At 40.6% G+C, this 12,287-nt stretch overlaps 1 protein-coding gene across 3 annotated transcripts in view; it reads left to right on the forward strand.

The window, feature by feature from the left end:
- Positions 1 to 10,588, forward strand: part of ADCK1 (aarF domain containing kinase 1) — a 167,190-nt gene extending 156,602 nt beyond the window's left edge. For all 3 annotated transcript variants that reach the window (XM_060757733.2, XM_060757740.2, XM_060757745.2), the window contains 4 exons: positions 4,315 to 4,464; positions 5,390 to 5,587; positions 6,834 to 7,027; positions 9,166 to 10,588. In XM_060757733.2, the coding sequence (XP_060613716.2) occupies positions 4,315 to 4,464; positions 5,390 to 5,587; positions 6,834 to 7,027; positions 9,166 to 9,334 (711 nt within the window). In that variant the 3' untranslated portion in view covers positions 9,335 to 10,588. The remainder of the gene's footprint in view (positions 1 to 4,314; positions 4,465 to 5,389; positions 5,588 to 6,833; positions 7,028 to 9,165) is intronic.
- The last annotated feature ends 1,699 nt before the right edge of the window (positions 10,589 to 12,287 follow it).

Genomic DNA, 12,287 nt, shown 5'->3' on the forward strand with positions numbered 1-12,287 from the left:
TTGGAACCAAGTGTAGCTCCAGACAACTCCAAGATTTCATTTAATACTGAATGCTGACATACATTACTGCTGTAAGTTAAGTCTTCTTGATATTAAATGATGCGAAAGGTGGCATGTTGTAGAGGCATTCCAGCTCTTTTTATTAATGGGTCAGAATCCTGCAAATAATTGGACTATTAGACACCCAATTTTACCCAGACTTTCCTTGACCAGCAGTTTAATTCCCCATGGGTAGCCCCTAAGCTGGGGTGGACCAATTACAAGATGCCATTTTTGAGTGTCTTCACAGGTGGCTACCAGCACCGAAAAAGCCCAGTGGAAGATTAACACCCAAGGATTATATACTAGATAAAATAACAGAGAAAAATAAAATGTGCATAGTATGACCCATCTCCCCCCACACAGCTTTACATTCCTTGAAAGAAAGATAATTCTAATGAAAACTCATGATTGACACAGGCTTCTTTGTATGTTCTTAATTGTAAGCACATACAGTTTCAGTACCTTTATAGATAACAGTCAACAAGTGGAATCCTTTGATTTTATGCCCAGTCCACTCTCTGCTGGCCCATGGCTCCTGGGAGAGATCTCTTTGTTGTTGGCGCCCTTTTTATAGAATTACTTTTTCATTTTTCTCCTCATTTTTTACCATTGAGTTTATTTAAAGCAGTATTAGTACTTTTAGAGCTTTCACTCCTCCCATGATTTTTTAACTTTGGTTTTGTCACTTCATGCCTTTCTATTTCTTTACTGCTGCTACTACTACTACTACTACTACTATTTAAAAATACCAGATGTTTTATGCTTTATCTTGTTAATGGGACACAGAGCTTTGGTTATTGGGCAGTATAGAAATGTAAAACAAATGCAATTTTAAAGTGATTATATGTAAAAATTACTGACAGTCCTCGGGTTCATGCTAGAGTTCAAATTCTGTTGCCAGATTGGAGAACTAGGCCAGAAAATAACAAAATCAATTTCCAATACTGATAAATGTGAGATACTGTATCTAGGCAGGAAAAATGAAATGCACAAATATATATTGGCTAACAATATGTAAACATGAAAAAGATCTGAGATCATAGTAGACCACAAGCTAAACATGAGAGGTACAGTATAATGCAGCAGTTTAAAAGCAAATGCAACCCTGGACAGCATCAACAATTGTATAGGATCCTGATCAAGGGAAGTATTCGTGTCACTTGTTTTTGCATTTGCCCTAAGTTATCTATAATATTGTGTCAAGTTCTGGGGACCATACTTGAAGAAGGATTTTGATAATTTAGAGACGAGAAGAGAAGAGAACCAAAATGATCAAAAATCTGAAACCAGACCTTAAGGGGATGCCTTAAGAAGTTGGGTGTGCATAGCTTGGAGAAGGGAAAACTGAGAGATGTCATAATAGTTATGATTAAATATCTGAAGGATGTAATGTAGAACAAACTTATTTTCTGCTATTTCAAAGATTAAATATGAAACAGTGGTTTCAATTTACAAAATAAAGAGAGAAGATTCTACCTAAACATTAGGAAGAATCCTTTTTACTGTGAGTGTGGTCCAACAGGGGAATATATTTCCAGAAAGGGTGGTGGATTCTCCATCCTTTGAGGTCTTTAAATAGAAAATGAATTGACATCTTCCAGGAGTGCTTTAGTTGGGTATTCCTGCACTTGATGGTATTTGGGTTCCAGTCCAGCTTTAAGATTCTATGGTTCTATAGACATACTTGCTTGGTAGGATAATTGTAATAAAGATGGATGACAGATAGGCCAGCGAGGACCGAGAGGGCAGAGGGCACACCCACACCCACACACAAGACAGGACAGTGGGAAGCTATCACTGTATAATATATATTTCCTTGCTGCCTCCAATCTATTATTAAGGTTTCTTTTGCTGCCACCTTTTATTGATTCATAGGCCACCTCCTTCACTAGAATGTTCAAGAAGACACAATAACTCTTCAGATGAAATAAAACAAGAATATGTTGTTTATTTTGTTCTTGAACAGTAAAGATGTATAGTGGTTTCAGTGATCTATCAGGCTTTAGTTGTACAGAGAATGGTTTTATATCATGAGTTTCTTAAAAACAAAGTTCCACACACAGGAATACAAACAGGATATTTTGAACCTTTTGAATCCTATTTCCACACCAGGACTCCAAAACTATAGAGGCCTACTATATTTCTTACTCCTTCTCCCTGAATACTTTAACTATTTTCCTCAAAGAGATATCTTTCTAACAACAGTTCCCAAAACTGTTCCCAAAACCCACCCTTCCCTTCCCTTCCCTTCCCTTCCCTTCCCTTCCCTTCCCTTCCCTTCCCTTCCCTTCCCTTCCCTTCCCTTCCCTTCCCTTCCCTTCCCTTCCCTTCCCTTCCCTTCCCTTCCCTTCCCTTCCCTTCCCTTCCCTTCCCTTCCCTTCCCTTCCCTTCCCTTCCCTTCCCTTCCCTTCCTTCCTTGTAAGCTAGGTTAATTCATTACAATCTTTGCAAAATACTCTTAAAATATGCCATCCTTACATTTGGATTGAGAATATTTCATTTGTTACTAGTGTTCATGCAGAATCATTTCCCTTTCCTGGCAGAGTTCTATATTTTGTTGCTTATATTGTGGATGTTCGGTGATATGTCGGGGATCATTTATAATAATTGTTTCTTAATTGCCTCTTGGGCACCCTGCTGTAATACTGTTTCTGTATTGCTAGAGGTTGTCAGGCAGCAGCTTGTGTGTGTGTGTGTATTGTAGTGGTTTGGCCAGTGCTTGTGTTTGGCTATTGAAGCCTTTCTCAGACATTTAATCTGAACCTTTGAAAAAAAATTCAGACATTAAAACTACAGCTCAAAAAGTTTTTTCCCCCAATCATAATCTCTCTCAGAAGTTCTAGATCAGTGGTTCTCAACCTGGGGTCCCCAGATGTTTTTGGCCTACAACTCCCAGAAATCCCAGCCAGTTTACCAGCTTTTAGGATTTCTGGGAGTTGAAGGCCAAAAACATCTGGGGACCCCAGGTTGAGAACCATTGTTCTAGATCCATCTTGCTGAAGTTCATGGATTCCAGAGAAACCTGATTAAGAGACCCTGAGCAATTGTGTTACATATGTTACATATGTGCCCCCAACAGTGAAAGTGAGATACCAACTCCAGGGCTCTCTACTGACTCTGAGCTGGCTTTTTGACTTTAATAAAGTATTGTGGTGATAAGGATATGATTGTGGAGTAGGGGCGATGAAAGGGGATCACAAGCACTTGACAGAATGATTTAAATAGCTTTGTGCTATCACTTCATCTTTGCAGACATCATCAATCAGATTAACATCTGTTTGAGCAAGGAGGTGTGAAAGGTGACACAATAAGAGCAAGGAAGGGACTATGAGTTTCTCAGGTGTGCTAGATGAAATAATGGTGTCCATCTTCATAAAAGACATTTATATCATTTCTGACATATTTTAAATAACAGTATAATGGAATTGTGTTGATTCAGAGTTTGGCATGGTAGAACATCAGTAGGCCATATGGGTAAACTATATGTTCATATGCTACCACTGCAATGGCCGTAGAAAATGTACATAACTTTAATGTAGACAATATATAGAAATAGTTCAGGATTTTCCATACATTAGTTCAGTCATTAATCCAAATAGAGACTGCTGTCAAGAAATCAGAACAAGAATAGGACTTGGAAGGACACGTATGAAAGAACTAGACAAAATCTTGAAGTGTAAAGAAATATCATTGAATATTAAAGCTAGAGTTGTTCATGCCATTGTATTTTCAATTTTGCTGTATGATTGTGAAAGCTGGCTAATGGAAAAAGCTGATAAGTGGAAAATCAAGTGATTTGAAAGGTAATGCTCTAAAAATGTTCTGCAGATACTGTTGATGATTAAGGAGAAATAAATGGATCCTAGAGCAAATCAAGGTTGAGCTCTTCCTAAAAGCCAAGATAACCAAACTGTCATGCTTTGAACATATCAGAAGAAGACAAGACGCTCCAGGAAAAAAAAAAGTGTGGTGAGGTAGAAAAGAAGAAAACCGCATTCCAGATCAAGGCTTTATAAATAAAGCAATGGATCTGAGTCTGCAAGACCTGAGCAGGGCTTTTGAGGATAAAGTTACTTGTTGGAGGTCTCTCATACATAGGGCCTTGATATTGACTTGGCAGCAATTAACGGCATTTGTTTTTCCTCTGATACACCAATAGATTGAATACGTTCCTTTCCAAAGTTGTTACTTGGCACTTGAACTCTGTAGCCATAATGCTGTTCCTTGCTGTGGATGTATCTCATTCTCTGCCTGTCTGTTTTCCCACCTCAGATCTCTCGCAACCTTGGAAAATTATACAGTGAAATGATCTTTGTGAATGGTTTTGTGCACTGTGACCCACACCCTGGCAACGTGCTGGTAAGGAAGTGCTCAACTACAGGCAAAGCACACATTATACTTCTGGATCACGGACTTTATCAGGTAAATAGAGGGCAAAAGAAGCAGATGATGAGAATCTTATAGGCAGTGTGGAGGGCAGTTACAGGACAAGAGGTATTCCCAGGCAAGATAGATTACCTGGTAAAATCAATCTGGCAAGGTGGACAACTACAGGTTCTGTCTTTCCAACTAAGCCTGGGCTAACAGAATGTGACTCCTTACAACCTGTATCACATTTTACATGACAAACCAAGGCTCTAAGATAAAGTTGGAGCATTGTGTTGGGGACCAGGGGGCAAATTTCTGATACCTGGACTGTACCACCCTCTTAAAGACAGGAGGTAGGGGTGAGAAAGGTGGCATATAAATACTGTAAATAATAATAATAAACAAATAAATAGTAGGAGAACTCTGGCACATGGTTATAAGATGTCTCATTTGCACAATGAACATGCACTCTGGGATCTACTGTAAACTGCACTTTGGATTCATAGGTAGCTGAGGAGTACTGGTGGTAACAAAAATGATGGCATTTGTTCTCATATGTGCTCTATTGCATTAACAGTCAATTATTGTGTTCCTTCAAGTCATTTCTGACTTATGGCATGTCTAAGATGAACCTATCATAGGGTTTTCTTAGCAGATTTGTTGACAGGATTTGTCCTTTCCTTCCTCTGCAGCTGAGTGAGTCTGACTTGCCCAGGGTCCCCCAGGGGGTTTCCATGGATTTGAACCCTCCAGTGTTCTATTCCATGCAAGACACCACCACACTAGCTCCTAGGAACCGTTATCTCATTGTGAATTGAAGGAATGGCCATTTCTCATTCATATTTACCACCTAACTCAAGTATTGTTATAAAAGAAATCTATCTTTAATCCATTATGTAATGCAAGCATTTTATTGGACTGTGCCTTTTTTGTTTCATGTTCTTTTTCTTTTGTAAAGAAAAATGTCTTCTCTCCTAAGGTCTTAACAGACAATTTCCGCTTGGACTACTGCCGGCTTTGGCAAGCCCTGATCAAGGCTGATATGAAACAGATACAAAAGTACAGTCAGCGACTGGGAGCTGGTGACTTGTACCCTCTCTTTGCTTGCATGCTCACTGCCAGGTCTTGGGAATCAGTCAACAGGGGGATTGACCGGTTGCCAGTCACAGCTAAAGAGGTACAACTTTTGATTTCATTATTTAGGAGAATACTGTGTTGATGAATGGTATACGTTTAGATTAATGGAGTCCGACATAAGAACCCAACAAGCTATTTTATAATAAGTCAGATCATTGGCCAGTCTAGCCCTGTAATGTGTACATTGACTGAAACTGCTCTCAAAGGGTCCATACTACGAGTCTTTCCCAGACCTGATTTCAGAAACCGGAAATGGAACAATTGTCCTTCTGCATGAAAAACATGCCCCTGGTGGCACAGTGGGTTAAACCCCTGTGCTGGCAGGACTGAAGACTGACAGGTTGCAGGTTCGAATCTAGGGAGAGGCAGATGAGCTCCCTCTATCAGCACCAGCTTCTCATGCGGAGACATGAGTGAAGCCTCCCACAAGGATGATAAAATCATCAAATCATCCAGGCGTCCCCTGGGCAACGTCCTTGGAGACGGCCAATTCTCTCACACCAGAAGCGACTTGCAGTTTCTCAAGTCGCTCCTGACACGATAAAACAATGAAAAACATGTCTTCTACTGTTGTGCTATGGGCTCAACTCAATTCTTTATGTGGAAGAACCTATGGTTTTGAAGAGGAGGAGAACATAACTAACTGCTAAGGCATATTTTAAGTACGAATGTCTATTCCTTGCATCTCTGGCTAAAAGGCAATGTAGTAAAGGCTTGAGACCATGGAATTGTGGATTACAGTTGATTCTACTGAATTTAACGGATGACTGGTGTAAGATAGTTTCATGTGCTTCGATGGCTGATTTCTGGATGTGCAAAAGAATATGCCAATTTTTAGAGGCTGTGGAGAAACTGCTGTATTCATGCATGAAGTTCCATCACACCTCTAAATTCACTTGGATTCTTGCAGAATGAGAGGGGGAGGCAGCTAACATCTGACCCGGGAACATGAGTGGTCAGTATCGCTGTACTATCAGTTAAAGTGGTATTTTATGTTTACTTTTAACATATGTTGCAGATTGATAGATGCCTGTACAAAGTATTCTGAGATTAGCTTTAGGCGCCTTCTGATCTGTTGGATTACATGTGACACCCTTCCCAGCCAGGATAGACAATGGGTATTTTTTTTGCTGAGGATTAGGGGATTTATAGTCAGATGCATCTGGGGGTCCCACGTCAGGGTTGGCTGCTCTATATATGGCTTAGAGAAATAGACACAGCTAGCACTTTCAATATGAACCACTTTCTTTCTTGTTTCTCCTACCCTTCCAATGTCACTATGCCAGGATGTGGAAATCAGGACCAATGCTGCTGCTTACCTACCTCAGATCACCAAGCTTCTCAACAATGTCCCGCGCCAGATGTTGCTGCTACTGAAGACCAATGATTTACTGAGGGGGGTTGAATCTGCACTGCAAACACGAGCCAGTGCTAGTTCTTTCCTCAACATGACTCGCTGCTGCATACGAGCAGTTTCCGCGTGAGTTCCTTTTCCCATGAGATTTGATCCCAGGATGCTATTTTCCCCAACATTGGGAATTTTGTGTGTATTTATGTGTGATGGGGAAATGGACACCCTACACACTTAAAGGTCCTCCATGGGCTTGGTAGTGTCAGGGGTCATGGCCTTACACTTTGCTGATTTCTTGATTTTACACATGGACTTTTTTCCTGCTGAGGAAAGACTCTACACAATGACCCTCCATCTCTCCACCAAGCACAGAAGCAGTCCTGCAGTTGGTGCCTGAATTAGGAGGCTGGTGCTCGCAGGCTGTCTTCAGCCAAGTAAAGCTGACTTCCTGATAGAAGCACACTCCTGTAGCTTTTGCATGGATTGAGATGGTTCTAGCTGCTGAATACCTTCTTCCAGTTCAGAGGATGTGGGGCAACATGTGCTTCTTGTTCTTACCGACAGCCACAGGGAACACACACAATGATGGCTGCAACAGAAATAGAAGAGAGTCAAGAATGCATTTTTGACTATTGCCTAGTTCAGTGGTTCCCAACCTGTGGTTCATGGACCGCCAGTGGCCTGCAAGAACGAACATATGGTCCATGGCCCCAGCATTACTACACTGTTGCCTCAAAACCATGTGGAAACGACAGTGACAGGTCTTACAAAACCCTCTTATAGTGCCGAGGCAATGGGGATGTTGGGAGGGGAGAGGCTGACTACCCATGAAAGATTACTACTACCACATCAGCTCTAGATTATTAAATATGGTTTTCTGTGGGCAAGTAGATGATGACTACTGGATGGCATATGTTCTGTATCAGAAACTAGAGCCGATGTGGTCTATCCAATCCAATTTTCTGAATCAACACTCCAAATAACTAAACCAAACTAAAGTTGACTAAAAACTGATTCGTGACACTTTTAGTACTAATGTTAGAGAGTGGTCCCTGGTCAAAGTGGTCCTTTGTCAAAAAAAAAAAAAGGTTGGGAACCACTGACCTAGTTAGACCTGTGGAGCAAATGTCACAGTTAAGCCTGCTAAGTAGGTGGGGTTGAAGAGTGATCTTTTCAAGCCAGAGTAGGCAACTGTAGTGGTAGCCAATGTTTTCACTCTTGCACCTACAGTGGTCAGCTGAAAATGGAACCTGGAAGCCATGTTTGAAAGTAACATTTAAGTTTTTCATGGTATTTTTAAATTTGTGCATTTGAAACAAATCTTCTTCTCCTACAAGCTTACAGGATCCATAACCAAGCCTTATCAGGAACTTTTTTACATCTAAACAAATGAATGATGTGTGAGACCTTCAGTGTGTGTGTATGTGTATGTACAAAAAAGTGTTGTGGCTACACTTCCTCCATGCTCTGCTTTAGGCCCAAATGAAAGCATACACACACACCCCAACAGACGCTGTAGATTTCTGTTGTACTCCATCCAAGTGCCTAAATTGGTTTCCAGAATTTTGGTCCTCCAGTTGTTTTGGATTTCAACTCCCAGAAACCCCAGCTGTTGTTGTTGTTCATTTGTTCAGTCGTCTCTGACTCTTCATGACCTCATGGACCAGCCCACGCCAGAGCTTCCTGTCGGCCGTCACCACCCCCAGCTCCTTCAAGGTCAGTCCAGTCACTTCAAGGATGCCATCCATCCATCTTGCCCTTGGTCGGCCCCTCTTCCTTTTACCTTCTACTTTCCCCAGTATAATTGTCTTCTCTAGGCTTTGCTGTCTCCTCATGATGTGGCCAAAGTACTTCAACTTTGTCTCTAGTATCCTTCCCTCCAGTAAGCAGTCAGGCTTTATTTCCTGGAGGATGGACTGGTTGGATCTTCTCGCAGTCCAAGGCACTCTCAGAACTTTCCTCCAACACCACAGCTCAAAAGCATCTATCTTCCTTCGCTCAGCCTTCCCTAAGGTCCAGCTCTCACATCCGTAGGTTACTACAGGGAATACCATGGCTTTGACTATGTGGATCTTCGTTGCCAGTGTGATGTCTTAACCCCAGCTAGCTTGGCATAAAACTGCAAATTCTTGGAGCTAAAGTCCCAAACATCTGGACAACCAAAGTTTGGGAACAATTAGTTTATAGGGAACACTTTTCTGTTGCTCTCCCATTGGAAGACTGCATCCCTATAAGATTTAATGTGCTTATTTTTGTGTTTTACCTAGGTATCAGAGAAGCAGGACTAACTCATCGTACAGAAAAGCACAGATCTCTCTCTCTGAAGCCATGAGCTTGTGGCAGATCAACTTGTATGAACTATTCCTCCGTCTGAAAGGATCCCAGCTGGGGAACTGGGTCATTGCTCTCTTGAGCTGGATGCACCATTCTTCATAGTGACATAAACTGGTGGGAGGAACCGGGCTCAATTTCTTCCTTGTCTCTTTTGACTGTACCACTCTGTTCATATTTATTCCGCTGGAGTTTTCTGGGTTCATTTTCATGTAACACATGGTGCTGTCTTTGTTGCCTTGTGCAGGGTCACTGTTTCTCTGGTGCAAAGAAGGGGAAAGTGCAAAATAGCAGCCAGAGCTCATGGGAGGCAGAAGTCTTGTTTCCAGACATAGTTCAGGGAGGTAGTTGCTTGGAAAGAAGGCTGAAGTATTCAAGTCTTTGGAAGGTCTCCAAGTGGAGTCTGAAAAGACTTTAAAAATGCTAACTTTTTATGGGTCCAGAGTTGTTGTTGGTTTTTTAAAATAAAGTAATGAAGAAAATCTACTCCAGTCACAAAGTCTTGACCATATAACTTCTGCAAAAGACCAGCAAATTTCTAGCATCATCCTACAATAGGTTCAATAGTTACCATAATACTCAGCCAGTATTACCAAATTGGAAGCAATTTGCAGGGTACTTGAGTGGGAAGTCTTCCCTGTGCACCTGTTGAAAAGTACAATCGGCCTTCCACATTTGGTAAGGTTAGGGGCACAGAACCTCTGTGAAAGTGAAAAACTATGAGTTAAAAATGAATTCTCTCTAGAAATCTAAGGTCCTCCATGACTGAAGGAAGTTGACCATAGCGTCACAGTGAAGGACCTAGAGAGAACTTTCAAAATCTTTCTAGTCTATGATTAATCAAATCAGCAAAAGCCAAAACTACAAATATGGAGGGACGACTGTCCACCTTTTCGTCCCCTTTCACTTCTGCTTTAAAAAAAAAAAACAAAACAAGAAATTAAGTGGGCAAGATTTTAGAAGCCATGAGGTCTGAGTAGTCAGAGCTTGGAAAAGTTACTTGTGGCTTCCAGGAGTTAAGAGATCAAATTAATAATTGTCCTAAGCTCTATGAATGCTACTCCCAATTTGGAGAGGTTCTGCAATTAAGTATTTGGGCTGAGGATCTCTGAGTTCTCACATCTGCCACAACTTAAGTGCAAGTTTTGGACCTTTCAGGATGCTCTCTTTGCTTAAATGCCTAGTGGTAAAATGGAAGCAGAAAGACCAGCCTGGTTTGGAAGTGTTCAGAGAGAAGACACACGGTTGAATGCAACATATTATTGTCTCAGAATCATTCACAAGTCAAGTGCTGGTTACGTGTGTGTATACTGGCAAGAGGAAATAAAACCGAGTGTTCTCCGTGAAGTGGAAAAAGAAGTCTGTCTGCCTGCCTGCTCTTTTTGTTTTCTAGTATTCAATCTCCTGTAAGCAAACTGTCACTTGGTGGTGTTGACAGTGAAATCAGATCTCTTCAGCAGCTTCACAGATGTGCAGATGTAAGAGGCTGCTTTTGTGCCCAGACCACCTGGTATTTTCAGAAGCTATTCAATACTTTCTCATAAAGGAGCAGATTTGGGGAGTATCCACTGTTTTCTCCATTGTTGACTCATTATTTGTTTATTTATTCCCTGGTTTGTTTTAAAAATGATGCAGATGATATTCCTCCCCAAAGAACTATTGGATAACAAAACACAAAAAGGGCATATTTTCATTGAGCTTAGTGTTCCAAAATGTTCTGAACATGGGACCAGCTCTATCTGAAAGGGGCTGTTAGGAATTGTTGGAGTTGAAGTCCAAAACACCTGGAGGGCCAAAGTTTGCCAATGCCTGGAATCACTTGTAAATAAGGCCCTATACATGTGGATAAGTAAACATTTATTTATTTATTTATTTGCCATATTTGTACCATATTCTCAGCCTGAAGGCGACTCAAGGTGGTTCACAGTCGGCAGCAATTCGATGCTCCCAGAGATATAAAATACAATTAAAAACATTTAGCAAATAATATAAAAACCATATAAAACCTATAAACCAATAAAACAAGGGGTTCATATTGTACTTTTTATTTTCCTGATTTCATTATCAGTGTAGTACAATTTTATTTTAATTACTACTGTATATTTTATCTTAAAATTATCCTAGGGAGGATAGCAGAGAGTTATACTTGATTTGATGTGATTTTTATTCATCCTTTCTCTCAAATCAAGATCCAAGGCAGCTCACAAATATGATTGAAAGCAGGTACAAATAAAAACCGTAAAACAATATTAAGCAGTCATAGCATTGCAACACATTTACATTTAATACAACTATAAAAATACAGCTATTATAAAATGAACAATGCAGCTCCTCATTCAGTGCACTTATAGCAGCTAGGCTGTCAGTTGCCGAAAATCTATAGGAATAGGAAAGTCTGCCTCTTAGCAGAAGGGCAACAGGAAGAAAAGTGGAGGCTGGTGAAAGAAAAGATCAATTGTTATCATCCATAATAAATATTTTTAAAAGAAAAGAAAGAAAATTCTTGCAAACATTTTAGAAGAAGGTTTTGAGTAGTGTCTAAAAAGTCCAAATACTTTTGCTTACTCATGCAGAGCTTATTTGCATTGGTTGTTTCATTTCATATATATGCATATTGCTAGGAGTCACAATGGCGCAATGGGTTAAACCTTTTTGCCAGCTGAACTGCTGACTTGAAGGTCAGGTGTTCAAATCTGTAAGACGGGGTGAGCTCCCGTCTGTCATCTCCAGCTTGAGAGAAGCCTCCCACAAGATGGTAACACATCCAGGCATCCCCTGGGCAATGTTTCTGCATATGGTCAATTCTCTCACAACAGAAGCAACTTGCAGTTTCTCAAGTTGCTTCTGACATGATAAAAAAAAATATTGCTGGTTTTGAATAATTTTTATCTGGAGTGGACAGCTGCAGAAGGCTAGAGAGCCACACTAACCCCATAAGAGAACTTAGGTGGTCACATTTCATCTGTGCTTAAATTAGTCTGGTGTGTCTAAACAACAAAAACAACAAAAACAACAACCTTTATTTGTACACTGCCCTATCTCCCCAAAGGGACTCAGG

Source organism: Anolis sagrei, chromosome 1 (genome assembly GCF_037176765.1).
Source record: "Anolis sagrei isolate rAnoSag1 chromosome 1, rAnoSag1.mat, whole genome shotgun sequence".
NCBI lineage: Eukaryota > Metazoa > Chordata > Lepidosauria > Squamata > Dactyloidae > Anolis > Anolis sagrei.